The sequence below is a fragment of the Melozone crissalis genome, unplaced genomic scaffold (assembly GCF_028551555.1).
Source record: "Melozone crissalis strain CALT ecotype California unplaced genomic scaffold, PUWL_Pcris_2 ptg000023l_1, whole genome shotgun sequence".
Taxonomy (NCBI): domain Eukaryota; kingdom Metazoa; phylum Chordata; class Aves; order Passeriformes; family Passerellidae; genus Melozone; species Melozone crissalis.
This window is the reverse complement of record NW_026535801.1, coordinates 17,769,960-17,787,006: the sequence shown is the minus strand read 5'-3', so window position 1 is coordinate 17,787,006 and position 17,047 is coordinate 17,769,960. Positions and strand designations below refer to the sequence as shown.

At 39.8% G+C, this 17,047-nt stretch overlaps 1 protein-coding gene across 1 annotated transcript in view; it reads right to left on the bottom strand.

The window, feature by feature from the left end:
• CERKL (ceramide kinase like) overlaps window positions 1–14,866 on the bottom strand; it is a 52,759-nt gene extending 37,893 nt beyond the window's left edge. The window contains exon 1 of the mRNA XM_054277596.1: window positions 14,644–14,866. Coding sequence (XP_054133571.1) covers window positions 14,644–14,866 — 223 coding nt within the window. The remainder of the gene's footprint in view (window positions 1–14,643) is intronic.
• Window positions 14,867–17,047: the final 2,181 nt, after the last annotated feature.

Here is a 17,047-nt window from a genome sequence, read left to right as displayed (position 1 = left end):
AAGAACAACCACCACCAAACTACTTAGTTCTGGCTGAACCAAAAGAAAAGAGGATCCCATACTGTAAGAGCATAGTTTAGTACAGCTCAGAGGCTGGCTTTGCTGGAGCTGAGGCCTTGTGGAGAAAGGCCAGGCTTGGGGACTTCCCTGGGAGCATGACCACATCTCAGAGTGACACTTGTCACTCCTCAGCGTGAAACATCCTCCTGAGCCTGCCTGATGCCCAGCAGGCCATGGAAAAGGCCTTTCCTCTTGTAATGAGGCTCATCAGACAGCTATCCATCAGGCTTTCATTAGTGCCTTGACTCAGCTCTCACATGCAGCAGTGAATTACCTTGCTTATTAAGCACAGGCTAATGGCAGAATTTCATTAGAAAAATATACTGACACTGGCAGTTTGAAAAGAAGTCACATAACTTATTGAATAAATATCTCTGCAAAAAAAAAAAAAAAAAAAAATTGTGATTGAAGCTTTAGCAGAAAGCCTAACACTGTCCCAGAGAAAAACCTTCACCTTAAGGAAGAGTTTCCCCTTCATTCTACAAATACATTTGCGGGAGATGATCAATTTAAAAATAGCATAAAGATCTATCAGGAATAATGCTAGAACAACAAGGTAAGCTGAAAGGAAGCAAGGCAGACAAGGACTGATTCCCCTCCTGAAGTATTTGAGAGGATGCATGAAGCAAAAGCTTTGCTTTTAATAATTACACTTTCTTATTAATACCAGAGCAAGAAAGAGGTCACTGGAAATGTACTATAGAAAGCTCTACATTTTATATTAAGAATATGGCCCACATACTGCCTAATTTCATAGTATGATTTGACAAGTAGCTGCAAACCCTTTGTTTAGTGGCTTAAACTTTGAGGTTTTTCATTTAATAAGTAAGAGGACTTATGGTAGAAACTTCGGAGTAACAACATTTTAAAAAGTGTCACTGATTTCCATCATTTCCCAAAACCTCTGCAAACATATGTATCATATAAAATGACTGGTCTTACACAGACCAACCCTACATCCATCATAAAATGGAATTTATTTTGAGAGAGATTTCTGAAATAAAGAGAAGACTGGTATCTAGTAGCCTACATGATTTAATAGAGTGGGTTAGCAGAGCTGAAATACACTAAAGAATCCCCAAAGTGGAAACATGAGCCTAATTTTACATTTCCTCAAAAGCATCTCACACATACACAGTGTTTGGTACCCACTAATTTACGTTACAATCACAGCAATTACTTCTGTCATTTCAGAAAATAAGGGGAAGTGGAGAAACAAATTACCTCTTATGGCCACACAACATTACTGAGTTTGATTAATACAAGTTACAATTACTTTTACTTGGAGACTTACTTGCACCAGATCTGCCTCAGCCTCAAATACAGATTTAGAAACCATTCATATTGCTGAATATCAGTGTTCAGGGAATTCATTATATCTCAAATATCTGAATTTTAGTCTCTTCTGGAAAAGGGTTTCAAGAAACATTTTCTTCAGGAAAAAAGAACCAGCGGCCTGTTCTAAACACAAGTCAATTTCCTTCTGTAAACTGTGGATAATTCAAGTACCCTAGCAAGTCATGCTTTTAGTTATCAAAGCACGGCTATCAGCTGCTAGGTGACCTCATCCACAAACTTCTACATGTTTGGCTTTATCCTCATTGATGTCTGGTCTGTTTCTTTTTTCTCCAGAGATTTATGAAGGAAACTCTGTGATCCTTTGTATCATTGTATCTGCATCTCCTGCACTAGCCCAAGGGCAAGAGATGGCAATAGCACCACCAGAATCCTCTGACAAGCATAAAACCCTTCCCTCACCTCGATGCTCAGTTGCCACTTAGGAGCAGGAAGAATGCAGGCTACACCACTTTGCCTGCAGGGGTGAGTGAATCCTATTTTGTTCATGTACACCACACTTGTAACAAACTTAAAAGAAAAGGGCCAAAAAACCCCCCCAGAATTGTATTAGACGATCTTTATAATATAGATTTTTTTTCCCCCTTTCTCCTTGTGAACACTGTTCATGTTTCTCTAACTTTATAAAATATTTTGTCTTAACAAAAATATAATTTATACTACGGGATCGATGTACAATACAAAAATTACTTAGAATGCAACACCAAATTTAAAGTATTCTTAGTCAATTGTGCAGTAAAGAAATTAGCACTTCATATGAAGAGAAAGCTTACAAAATGCAACACTCCAGAAGCTTTCCAGTATTACAATTATTTTTATTATCTAGAATTGACTCCATTTGCAATGATGCATAATTTTGTGACTGAGGAAATTACAAGCTCAGACTGTCATAAATTTTAATTTTTTTTGTAGCTTAACACTATGACATAGCTCTCACAAAAGATTTGATACCAATATGATGTGACACAACTGAACCAAACCTTAATTTCACTCACAGTGAGAAATCACAGGATTAAGTAACACTGTGCAGTCTTTTAGAAAAGTTTATTGCTTCCAGATGGATGCAAGTTTCCTTTCAGCACTGATTTTATCTTCTGTACACAGGGTGCCAATGTTACTATAAATATAGTCAAAAGCAGTTATAAAGATAAATTATTAAAATATTGACATAAACAAGCTCATACAATAGCTCCTCTCTGCACAAAGTAAGGACAGCTACATTAGAGTGCTGTCTGTCTCACAAATGTTCAATACAACAACACGCACTCCCTTTTCAGAAATTACAACCCATACATGAACAAGCACAAATTTCCAAGGTATCCACAGAATGATTCTGAATTCCAACTGCGTGCTCTTTGCCCCATGTTGTGTAGTGCCATGTGTTTCCCTGCGTGGTGCCACCAGGACACCCACCTGTGCCTGTGGATCTGCACTGAGCTCAGGGCAGGCTCACTGCATCGAGCAGCAGCCCTGCTGCACACACACCGCAACACACCCGTGTCAAAGGAAAACTGGAGATAAGAAATATCTCTCAGCTAATTTAAATTTTGGTACATTGCATCACACACATATAAAACCTATCAACAGGTCTACAAAATGTTTCGCAGAAAAAATAATTCTAGGGAATATCTAGTTAGTCTAGAAAAAATTATATATAATGCTATTTTGAAAATTAAAATACACTCAAAATTATCAGGTGAAGCCCTTAGAGTTGTTTTAATATTTTATGTTGTTATACCATTTAGAAATTATAATTCTAAATTATAATTTTTATTACCATACCTAAAACAATATTTTAAATGACTCATTACCATTAATAAATGGTAATGAGTCATTTAAAATATTGATTGAGATTTTCACGAGATTCTCAAAAATCTGGAGATCTCCATTTTGAAATGTGGCATAACCAGTCCATAAAGTAGAATAAGTTAATGCATGCCAGAGAACATGCAGAATTCATAAAATGCTTTATGAATAAAAGCTCAAGATTGAGTATCATGAAATTCAAAATTAGGTATAGAGATAACTTGCACTTTTATATCAATCTAAATTAGTATACTAAATATATACACAGAAACTTACCTATTTTCTGACTGCTTTAAAACAGAGCTACTTGCCAAAAAACCAGCCAAAAAAACCCACCCCAAAATGCCCCACAATGTCTGCTTTCCATCCTGGCATGCACCAAAAACTTCCAACAAACCTCTCCAATGTACTTTAAGCAAGTCCTTTGGCATCTACCACCAACTCCTCCTGTCTCCAGTATGGTAACTGCACGTGCACTTCACATTTACAAATCCATTCCTAATCCTGGTACTAAGTACTAAAATCAAACAGAAAGATTACTTGACATATGACAACAAATATGATTGACATATAACAACAAACAAACAAACAAAGTTTCTGATCAGTCTTCACTGTGGAATAAACATGTCAGCTGACAAATATGCACTTCAAATCTCCCATAATACACACAAATTTTTACTCCCTCAAACTTTTAAATGCTAGAATTACACCAATATGCACAGGGATTACCACTATGAGGCTGAAGTAAGTATCTTACTTGCAGATCCTACAAATTTTACTCACAGCATCACAATCCTGCAGATGGTTGCAGAGTCAGGGAGCAATTCCCATTCAGAGCACCCACACAGCAACAGAGAGATGCATCTTCAAACTCTTCAGCATGCACTTGCACAGTGTGTTATTGTTATATTCCATGCAAGTTTTCCTCTATCTCAGTATTAAACCTATTTTTCTCGTTTAAAAGTAAATTTAACAAACATTAGTTCTTACACATATCCAGCCACACATTACAAATCATACAATAATCTTTGACTTAACCATAAAGTGAATTGTGCAATAAAATTATCATCACCTGTTCAAGAAATTATCTGTATTGATATCTTGGCACATATCTTTAAGTGGCTGACATAACTAATGGAAATGGATGTTTTGTATTGAGGGTTTTCTTCTGTGAACATCAGAAATCTTCTCTAACACATTTATGGATAAATATAATTTTTTCCATAAATAAATTTTAAAATAAATATATTTTTTCCCATAAATATATTTATGGAAAAATACCATCAAAGCATATTGAAGTTACACTTTTTCCCTATTCTGAAGTTGATCAAACTAAAACATTTGTAATTGTTTCAGACTCTTATCCTATACAAGTCTAACTATGTCTTTGGAATTTACCTTCCTATCTCCACAACAAAAAATAAATATATAAAAAAACCCCAATACTATAAATAATAAGAAGCAGTCATATGAACAATATTTTCAAGGGAATTATGGCTAAGAAATTCAGGTTTCCTAAACATTCTGCTACTGCACTGTTATACTTAACCAACATTTAATAAAATTAAATGGTATTTTGTCAGGCAAAGAACACACTTCTTTAAACTGTATTGTTCCACCAATAAAAATAAGTACCTTGCAAATGGAAGGCTAGGCAAACTGAAGTTAAGATTTTATCATTAAATCTTGCTTGGCACTGCAGACACTGGAAGAATTGCAGACTAGTGATGTGTATGCTTTTACTCAAAATATCATTTAAATATAATTTAATGGTTTCTGGTATGTAAGAGCAGCAATACCAAGACAGAGCAAACGTCCATCTGTCCCAGTATCTTATATCAAACCATAGCCATAAGCAGATGCTAAGAGAAGAGAAGGAATAAAGGAAGCATTTATTCTGTTTCCCACTAGTACTTTTCCATTCCCCACCTGTTTTCATTTGGGACACCCTGAGCTGACTGTGGTTTCTATACATTTAAGAGCAGTAAAATGAGGCCTTCCATCTCCATCTGAATCCACAAAATCTTTTAGCATTAACAATCCTTTGGCAGTAAGTTTTACAGTTCTCTTATCTATTCATTTGGTTTTCAGCCTGGTTCTGCTCAGCCTTATTAGAAGCACTATATTTCCATATGTCCAGAGCCCATCTCCAGTACCTTCCTTTCAGACCAAAAGTTGCCAGCCTAGTCTGCCACTCTCATCCAGAAGCCATTATGCACCTTTACCCATTGTCATCCCCTGAACCTTCTCCAGTCCCACATTGCCTTTGCAGACACCAGAACTGCACACAGTATCCAAGATGTGGTTAAATAACTGCTGGTTTATAGAGCATACAAACATCTGCTTTAGCCTCTACTTACGTTCTCATTATCCTCACCATAATAATCCTAACAACTGTTTAAGTGACAGATGACATTTTGCACATGATAAACTATAATCATACACATTAGGAATGGTATAGCTACAGCTCCTGATCTTTATTCCAAGCTGATGGCATTCAAGCAAGAGATCAATACACTAATAACTACACTATGTGTAATTCTTCCCACTCTTGGACTCACTGTCCTGTTGCCTGGTCAAATCTGTAAAACTGCCATGGCTTTGAAGTTGGGCTGTAGGAAAGAACTTACTTTATTGCTCTGCTCCCACATAAAATCAATATTGCTAAATGCTGATGAAAAAAACAGTACCTGCTTTAAGCAAGACAAACATTTGTATACATATAAATCATTGTAAGTTCAGTACTGAATTTCTGTGTGTACCTTCCCCAAACTGTTTCCATAAAACAAGTGAGACCTAGGGACAAAATTTCAAAACCACCACCTGCTCATTTCCATCATATTTTAAATAATTAACTGCTCAGCAAATGCAAATCCTAAGAAAAAAGCTCTTATTTAATTTTAACTTGTACTACAATTTAAAAAAGAAACAAACATTGATCAGGTACTCATTTTTCTACTAAGCATTGTTTCCCAAACCAACTCCAGTTACTACTAGCCCTGTTTAATGAGTGTGTTGCAGTCAAGTGTCCAAGAAACATGACATTTGACATTAAATACTCAGCATATTCTTTTTCCTTAAATAAAAACAATACAAAATTAAAAACAGACATCTGTATATAATCTTTTGTATACATACAATAGATTTAGGTTTACCAGAGAATATCAGCTGCAGAATCCAGGGAATAAAATCACAAATCTGTTCAAAGTTTGGTGTTGACATGAGTTACCATCACCTATAGCCATCTAACTGTTAGTGTATTATTCACTGGCACCACAATAATTTTGATCCCTAGCTAATCACCTCACTCCAAGTTAAATTACATAGATGTGACAGAGCAGGCCTTTGGGAAACCCAAAACCATCCAAGTGTGAAATCTTCCAGTACTTCTCTTGACAGAGCATTTTGACAAGACTCCAAAAGGCCATGCAACAAACAGGAGAGCAGGGAGAGGACTTGGACAGGAGCAATCTCATTTTGAACCATCTTCAGATCAGCCAGGCAAAAATGTGCTATTTTCACATAGAAACCCAGCAAGTCACCTTGAATTTTTCCCTATTTTCTGTTAGCAATTTATTTACAAGAATTTTCACTCCTTAGAATTACATAGGCTTTTTCAAAAAACATATTCATATGTTATTTTTAAGTGAGAATATTTATTCTATTTCTACTATGCTGTACTAAAACACAAAAAAATATAAGTACAAGATAATTTTTAAACTTTTGTCAAATGACAGGAGGGTGATATAACAATAAGCACTTAATTACCCAAACTCAGATCAGTATGTGCAAAACAGCATTATATTTAGTCATAAGGATTTATTGCTGTTACCCTTAACTTGATCATTCACACGTCAAATTTTGTTTTTCCAAGACTGCCTGCACTGTGTAAAGACCTGTTTCCAGGATACCTATAATTGTGCAGTACATAACATCTGTTGCTTTGCATTTTGAGAGCCTCACAAAGAATACTTTCCTATATTCACTTGAGTGTATGGACTGGCAGAACAGATATATTGTCACAGTTCAAATAAACTGACAACTACAGCAACTATTCAGCACTGAAAAGCATCCAACTAACTACCATCTGATGTTGCTCAAACAGGCAACAGCCAGGAAATTCAGAGTTCAGCACTGAATTCTGTTAATGAACTGACCATTTGTTTAAACTTGCAGCACTCAGGTGAGAAACAGCCACATGCTGGACTAGAAACCTGTGAGTTACACCAAGTCATTGAAAAAACTGTTGTAAGTGATTTAATACATTCCTTTCACAACTAAGTGAGAAACTGGGGAGGGAGGAAGTTCCATCAGATCTTAAACATGAGTGAACTGTGTTTCATCAAATCCCTTACAGGTCAGTCACCAGACATCAAATCTCACAAAAAAATTCAGGCTTACATTTCTGACTTTTTTAATAACACATGGTTTTACTGTTCAAATCTGCTCTTCAACTAAAGGGGGAAGAGTTCCTAAATTGCAAGAAGAGAGTTCCAAAACTACTTCCCTAGAGAAACAGTTTGAGATGTACCATCCACACCTTTAGTCCACAGACACCAGTATTTTTGAAACAACCTGAGCAATTGAATTGGAAAATATTCTAGTCACTTTTATTTCAAGTCAGCAGTTTTAAAAGTTAAAAAAAAAAAATCACAACCCCAAAAATTGACAGCTAATGTCTATGAGACAGGAATCAATTTAGAAAAGCATCCTGGTAAAACAATTCTATAGCAGTCACAGCACTAAACGACAAAAAGGTCAAATTTTGAAAGGAAACAGCAGATACCACCACAAAACTAGCAGATGTTCCTAAAGGATCATCTGTACAAAAACATAAGCATATGTGAGAGAAATCCAACACTATCACGAAATCAGTTGGTGTCTAACATAATAGCAGTTCCTTATGGCAATATGGTAATACATGTATCAGATACTCAACACATTATGGTTTTTTGTCTGCATGTACTGCTACAACATAAGTCATAAAAACCAGGACCACTGATTTCCTCAAAAGGAAAACATTAGTTCCACAGCCCACAAATGTTAAGGTACACAGACTACTCTGTTCTTCAGGTTATGTTCCGACATTTTCAGACACTCAAGCTTTTTCATAAATTGTCTTAGTAGGATAAAAATACCTTTAGAGAACTGCATGTCCTGAATAAATACTTCCTTCTAAAGGCAGTGCATAACATAGCCAGGCATACCTAAATGAAACAGCAAACAAAAAGGGATTTCTTCTATCCAGTATCTATTTGTTTGGGTTTTACATAATTGCAACAGTATCTATTATTTACCTGCTGCTTCTGTGACATACATAGTTAACAAGACATTTACAAGGAGAGGAAGATTGTTTTTCTAAGTTTAGTTTTATTGATTCCAACAAGAGCAGATGACAGACTTCCCTGCTTTTATTTCTTTTTTGCAACTGCAGAAAAAAATTCACTTTCATGCATCTTCCAATTAATTACGCCTAAAAGTTAAGATAAGCAGGCAACATTTGATGCAATAGAAAAAGACAAAGGTGCATAATAGAGGGTACAGATTCGGGGATGATACGGTAAAAGGACAATCAAAGAAAGAATACAACAGCATCTAGGATCTGAAAGAGGGAGGGGCTAAAAAAATTAGTGTTTCTGAAGGGACAAAAACCAGGATAATTAAGAAATTGAGATAAGAGATTTGACTGCATCTTCCTACTTCAATAAGGGATTTGATTGCATATTCTTTAATAATTTTAAAAGAACAATAGTTTAAACTGAGAAAGTGACTCAGTGTTACAGCACCATTGTGGATATGAAAACATCACTAGCATGGGCATCAAAGATTGGTTAGCATATCAACTTTTTTTTTAATATACACCTTTGGATTCTCTCCATCATGCTCTGTAAGCAGGACCATCATTTGACTCTTGCACACCTTTGCCCAAAAGGCATAGTCAAGAGTGAACTGTGAACAAGATAATTGCGGAACCTTGATACCTTTTTATAAAATAATTCATATTCTACTCCTCATTACCTCATGATGTCTCCTCTAACTCTCCAGTGATTCCCCAGGCTGTATCACACACCCCCTCACACCACAGCACCACCCTGCATGTCTCCCTGTCTGCCCAGCAACTGCTCCAGTGTCCCCTCCATTCACTCTCATCGCTCCCACACACCCAGGGCACTGCCCCAAACCCCCCACACTCCCACAACACATCAGCTCAGCCCCACCCCAGCGCTCCTGACTGCCCCTAATCCCCACCTATCAATCCTTCAATGCCCTGCTCAGCAGCCAAAGCCCAGCAGCAGCCACGCCTGGCTCGTTCCTGGTGTGCCACCTGGCCCATGGCGCACAAGGTGCTGTGCCAAGCACCCAGCCAGGCACCAGCCTCGCTCCCCAGGCAGGCAGAGCGGAGGAATAAAGCAAAGCACAGCCTTATCTCTAATAATAGGACATGGCAAAGACCTAATTATTACACAGTGCTACAGGAGAAACAAAGGAAAAATTCTCACCCATGAAAGAAAAAGCCAGCACCTTTATCCAAGCCTAAAACTTGCTCAGTTTATGGCCTGCAAGAGCTTTAAGACAACACAAACCACAAATTCATCAACAGAAAGTCTTACATTAAACAGGCTATAAAGTAGACTTACTTTCCATGAAAGCTAAATAAATCCTGTTATTTCAAATTCCCATAGCATCAGAATCCAGCTCACTAACACAGGCAGAACTTAAGGTGCATGCAAACCTGAACACACAAATACAATTTTCAAGAACTGGCACAGAAACTTTTTTCCTGGAACAAAGTTTTAAATATCTGATCTCGCTCTTTGGAGGTAGAGAATTAAAGTGCATATAAAAGGCCCTATTAGGTATCCAGAGGATGTTAGCCCTTTTCAATGTAAGCAAAGAGGTGCATAAATGTGTGAAATACAAGAAAGAACAGAAAGAATGAAACAACCTAAGTTGTGCCACAAACACGTGAACTGATCTTCCGATAAAGGAAAAAAAAACACATGGACAGTCAAGATATGTTCAAAAGTCCCCTGAAATAAAGAACAAAATTTAAGACTCCTTTAATTAGTGTATCCTATTTCCATAAATACTTTTCAATTTCCACAATAAATTGTAGATTAGTAAATTGTTTTGCAGCTTCATACAGCATTTTTCTAAAATACATTAATTTTACAGACTCCCTGGAAAAAGATATGAGTGCTTTATAAGTTCAGATACCATGGGATTGTTTACAACTGCATGCTTTCTTCCTTCAATTTACATCCTAAAATGTACATATGTATATAAAATGTCACATATTTATGTGGCACATGAACACCTCACTTTCAGTTACACTTCATATTTCTCACGTCTCTTCCTTAAAAACAGTTTTTTCTGTTTGGAGAACAGATAAGCCACTTAGAGAAAATATGTTCTCTACATGTCAGAAGTAGAATCAAAAGCTTTGAATTCAGTCCTCTTGGAACTTCAGTAATTCACATTTTGTAACAGCCAGTTTCCATTTCCATTATTCCTGACTGACCGATAGACTGACAGATGTCTTACTTTAGAGATCCCAAACAGACTATTGGTATCTATTTCAGCCACATCTGTTCCTAAATAGCCTTGGCAACAGGCCACTATGCACTCGGAATTAATTTTAAGTCCTTTATTGCTGACTCTTTCACTGTTGAAATACATCAGTGATTCTTTTTCCTTATTGCTGCACTTAGATAGAATATCTGTAAATCTATATTTTAGATTAATAGCAACAAGAACTATAGCTACTATAGATAAGAATAGTATGCTTATTATTAATTAATTTAAATTCATTATAAAAATATATTTTTGATTTTATTCATTGTGAAATATATATTCTATAGTACATTAACCTCTGGATTGCTCCAAGATCTTATTTTCTTGTTCATTAATTAATTTAGAAATTATGTTCAATTACTTATAATTAAAAAGCAAGTTTTATCCAAATTATTACTATTATTATCCAAATAGGCAGCCCAGCCCACAAGCTGTCAGTCAGAGAATAACTTCATATGCAGTTTAGTACACTACACACACACAGGAAATTACACTTACAAAGTTTATCAGGATGATCAAAATCCTCCAGGCTTCACATACTGGTAAAGCACTGGACAATTGCCAGTTTTGTTACATTTCCTACCTGTCAGAAATCTGCTGAAAAACTGCAATTATTGTTAATCAGGAAACTCTGCGGCAAACTTTAAAAACATGCTGGAGGCTTTAAAAATTATCAGAATTACAGTCTTTATTTAACAACAAAAAAAACCGTATGCATAAAGAGGATACAAATGATCTTCTGGGAACTTAAAAAAATCACATATAATATTCAAATCTGTACTTAAGATCACTTTATCTGCTATAGTTTTGCAGCAGCACTCAAAATGAGAACCTCCACAGTTCAGGGCTGGAATATTAATAGAGAAGTCTTGCCTTTTTCTTAATTTCCATGATTATAGCACAGGAATGACACATAGAAAGAGGCTAGAGAAGAAAACCTACCAACTACTGCCTGTGAGCTCTGTGTCTCATTGAGGCACCCGGTGCACTGTTAAAGGCAAGCAACCAGCTATGGGCCAAGGGGTCCTGCCTCCAGGGAGGAGAACAGGCTCAGCTGAGCTGCACACCCAGGCTGGAGCTGCAGCCTTTCCAAGGGGGCCCTGAGCTGTGCCTCACTTGTCCACATTCCCACCTGACACATTCCACAGGCTCCACACCCAGCCACCTGCCCAAGACTCACTTCTGCCATAAGCTCTGTGATAACAAATAACACACAAAACTCATAATGGGTCATGCTTATTTCAGAGGTAGGAACTTTGCTGTGAACAGCAAAGGAAGCCATCAAAAGTCATCATAAAGCATGGGTAGCCAAAAACCTCTTGGAGACAAGAGCTGCAGAACTCCAGGACAGAGTAAAGGAGGAAGTCCTGATAATCAGGTTGCTTAGAGCCCCCCAGGAACAGCACAGTGGAGCAGAACGACACATACATACATCCCTGTGACATGACTGGGCCCAGGCACAGCAGAATGCCCCCTGCCTGGGGACTTTGAGCTGCAGCTTTGAGCTCTGGTGGAACCTGGAGGAGCCAAGGCTGCACAAACTACCACGTGTAAGAACAAACAATCAGAACCTCAGAGCTGTGGATGACAAACGACAACTTCAGCAAGACAGGAATTCATCTGGAGAACTATGGGGGATGGGAGGTTAGGAAAAAGGGAACAAAGCAACTACCTTATGGTTCTCTGATTTTGACAGACTGTAGCAATTGCCATAGAAAAAAGACCTTTCCCTAAAATAGGAAGAATTGCTACATATGAGTCCAAGCAAGACATTCTGCAGCGCTTGCAAAGCGTGAAGACCTGGCTTGACCTCTTAGAGCCTCAGGCAAACTACATTAGGAAGCTTTTGGGTTGGAGAGAACATGCATAAGCCAAATCCCAGTGGAAAGACTTGTCCAGAGATCCTTTAGCCATCTCTGAACACTCCACTGCTGTACTTATCTACGAATGAGACCCTTCCACAGATGGCTCCTCCCAGCACCAGTACAGAACACCCCAGGGTAAGTGCTGCTGGGAGCCAAGAATGATGGAAAGAAAAAACATTCAAGCTCCAGAATCTGTGTTTGACTGCTGCAACTGCAGCCTCTCAAAAATGAAACTATTCAGCAGCTCAATGCCATAAAGTATAAAACCAAATTTTCAGAGAAAGACGTTTCAGCGTATATTTAATACATGTGCAGTAAAAGCCCAAATCCTGATAAAATTGGCAGCAGTTTGTCTGTGCTGCTTTTCATAGGACTCCTGAAGTCCTGCCATCTGCTACAGGTCTGACTATAGGCACTGCATACGTCATTACTTCTCAGGAGCTATGAAAAGTTTCTGATGTCTGTATGAAAGCAGCTGAGAGGGATGATTTTTTCCTAGGAAAACAAACAAAGCCAAAACCACACAAATTCCAAAACACAGAATATACTCCCCATCTCTGGAAGCATGGAGCAATATACTCCAGAATCAATTCTTCCTGTCTGCACCTTAATATCCTTCCCTGATGACAATTACAAGACAATTACAGACCCTAGTTCCTGATATATGGCAATTTAACCTACATTAAAGGAAGCAGAACATAAAGTGACATTCATATTAGAGCTCTACACACAGAACTAAATAATTAATAAATCACACTACAGATCACATACACAGAGACCTGTAGATAGTCCCACATGAGAAGGAAGAGAGCCTCCAGTGCTAGCAGCGTTACCTAAGGCACCCAGACCGGCTCCCCAGGAGGAAGGGCTGTGCCCCACACCGGGTGTGGGGGCGATCAGAACGCAGCAGTCCGGCTGCAAAGCGGGTATTTCAGTGCGAGTGCAGCACTGCATTAACACGGTTACACTGTGCAGAGCAGAGGAGTCAGCAGCAGGGCATGACTGTGTACTTGATCAGTTTCCAAAGCTCTGGTATCCCAACATTAAATGAACCATAATGACTTCACCTGCGAGCATCTGACTACTTCTTTGCTTCTCTAAATGCTGACTCTATGGCGATGAGATCTTACCTACAGCAACTTTTAAGTTCTATCCAATACACTTCTAAAATAGATGTGGTATTTTAAGCCTGGACGAACTAACCATGCCATCCCGGAAGGCAAACACGCTGCCTGGAAACTGCATTCCTGAATACAACTTTGACTTCTCTTTCATGTAAGCACTGGGAGGTCACTGAAATAAACAAGGACGTTTAGGAGTGTGTACGCAGTTTTACAACTATATGTATGTTTCTACAGTTTGTAGGAAAAAGGTATCTATTTGGATACGTTCAAGCAGCATTCCTTTGCTTCTTAAACTTTTGTATACAATTTGTTTCACTTGATCAAATCCTGTAACCACACTTTCTCATGTGTTCCCGTGTGAGCGCCATAGAGCAACGACGACCTGCAACAGAAGCCTCATCACAAAACTCAGGCACATCCCGCAAAACCATACTCTCCTCTCTGTGCTCTAGCTTGTGTACCTGCCAAAGAGTATAAGCCGGGAAAAGTTGATGCCGCAGAAACAAAATCAAATCCTCTTACTGCTCTGCCTGGGGCTAAAGAGGCCATACAAACATGATCTCTACCTTCTGTCCCTTTCGTATGACCCACCAAGAAGACAAGACTCTTGCTAGAGAGAGCTGGTTCAGGTACAAGACACTCAAAGCGTTAGAAACAATTTCTTTTTCTCTTCAGTCAGCAAAGTAACCCCGAAGGGAACAGAGCTGCCCGCAGCACTGCCTCTCAGCACCTTACTGCAGTCCCGGGTTAGGGTGCCTGTCCCGCGCTGCCCGGAGAGCCCCGGCCGCCTCTCCCCGCGGGCCCCAGCTCGCCCCGGCCCGGGCCGGACACCCGTGCCCCGCCCTGCCCCGTCCCACCTGTGGGGCTCTCGGGCAGGATGGGGCTCCAGCGGAGCCGCCGGGCGCTCAGCACCACGTCGCAGCTCCTCTTGCCGATCTCGAAGATGCCCCTGAGGAGCGGCCCGTCCCCGGCCCGGGCCGGCGGGGCCGCGGCCAGCGGGGCCACCCTGCGCCGCCGCTCCTGGGGCGCGGCCCGGGCGCGGCCCGCCGGGCGGGGGAGCGGGGCGGCGGCGCCCGGCATGGCGGCAGCGGCACCCCCGCTCCGCTCCGGCCCCGCCGACCGCCCGCGGCCCGCCGGGCCCAGCAGCGCCCGCCCCGCCCCGCAGGCGGGGCCGCACAGCCCGGGGGCCGGCGGGAGGGCGCCCGGCCCGGAACGGAGCTGGGGCTGCGTCCGTGCCTCGCTGGCAGCGGCGGGACAGCGGGGCTCGGCTGCCGGGACAGCGGGGCTCGGCTGCCGGGACACCGGGACAGCGGGCTCGCCTGCCGGCACAGCGGGCTCGGCTGCCGGGACAGCGCGGCCCCCCCGGCGCCGGGCAGAGCGCAGGGCGGCGCCGGCCGGACCCGCGTCAGGAGCGCTGCCCGCGGGGAGCCGCGGCCCGAAGGGGCTCGGGCATCTCAGCGCTGTGCTCTCCTCAGTTACTTCTGCAAGGAAGGAACGCTCCCACTACAGAAATTAATTTTCCTTGTCAGAGTGCCAAGTCTTCCACTTTTCTGTTATCATTAACAATATTGCTGTTACTTAGCTTCAGAAAACTACGATGTAAAGTTCTAATAGCCCTTCCGTACTAAAAAGGCTGAATCTTTCACAAGTTGTGACTCTGACATAATCTTAATGTAAATACCACACTGGCATTCCTGCTGCAAAACAGATTATTGCCATAAACCCGGGTGGAGGCATCATCCAGCTGTACCCTTTATTCATAAGAATGCAAAACATTGCATTCGAGCAAATCAGTGACTCGGAGTCTGCTATTGACTCGTACTAGAACAGATCCGCTGTCAAGTGGGCCAGTGCCGAAGGAATACCCAGAAGGGTTGCGTAGTCATCCCTCATCCTCAAAGCTTGAAAGCAAGGGAGGAAGACCACTTTACTCTTGCTCTATGAATGATAGAACTTTACTGCTTGGAAATACGACAGTTTTACTCACAGCTGCTGTAAGGTTCACTGGTGACAATCATGTTAGAGTGCAGGGTCAACTCCCGTTTATAAGGTGCTTCTGAGCCTGTAAGGGCTAAACTTGTACAATTATAAAGTTTTATAATGTCATGGTGGCTTGCTAGGGCGTGAAAAGGATATAAGTGAACAAAAAGTTCAGAAATTTTATCTTTAATGTTTGTCACAATACAAATGTAACTGTCCTCCTGAGAAATAAGCAATAGATTGAAAACATTGCCCTTTGCTGATGGATACAAGATACAGTTTAAGCCACATGTTAGAGTATCCTGTGATGTTTAGCCTTGTAGAAGAGAGTCAAACCAGCCAAGAGCTCACAAGATGATGCCTGTTCTCAAGGCATGTTGCCTTCTGTCATAATTCCATAAAGAACAGTAACAAGCTACTTATTATGTAGCTGAGAAGACAGGTTTAAGACACATTTTAAAAAGTCATCATGGTACAACTTTTTGATACTTATTTCTATCTATAACTTTTTCATGTTTAAAGTATATTCCAAATATTTTTTCAATATGCAGCCTGTTTTCAATTTGCATCGAGCCATTAATACAGCTTTTACTGAAATACAGCCCTCACCAATTTGCCTTTCTGAATCACATGACCACATAAGGTTTAGGTTTGCTTAAAACCTTTAGCAATTATTACAATTTTTGTTTTGTTCCTTAGGTCTTATTTTTCGGGATAAAAAATATCTCAACTGCAAAGTAATCAGATAGAATAAGGTATAAATAATTGAAATTATGTGTAGAGTGCAGAAGTTTTGTGCAAAATATCTTTAAAAAAAAAAAAAAAAAAAAAAAAAGACTGATGAGGCAGGAAAAACTGTGAGCCAAACAAGCTTGCCTTAACATTTATCATTCTGATACAGCAGTAGATGATCCAATTCAATTTGTGCCTGTTATTTGGTGTCAGTGATCTTTAATGTGTTTGCACTGATGTCATTCAAAAGGAAAGCTAAATCATTAACTGGAAGATAAAGCATAATATGAAGCTAGGTATAGTCAAATCTCTTTTGAGGCCATATGCCCTCTATAATTCCCTGCAGTCATTTGTATTTGTTTCTGGGACAATTTATTAGCCTATACCACCTAGTGTATATTATATATTACCGCTAGATAATTTCTTATAAGGTAGAGGAAAGGGTAAATTTATAACTGGCTTAGAACCCTAAAATAATAGTGTTTTCAGTACCACCAGTGGGAAACTACTGCAATCCCTAAGAGACTTGTAATATCCTTTGACTGATGT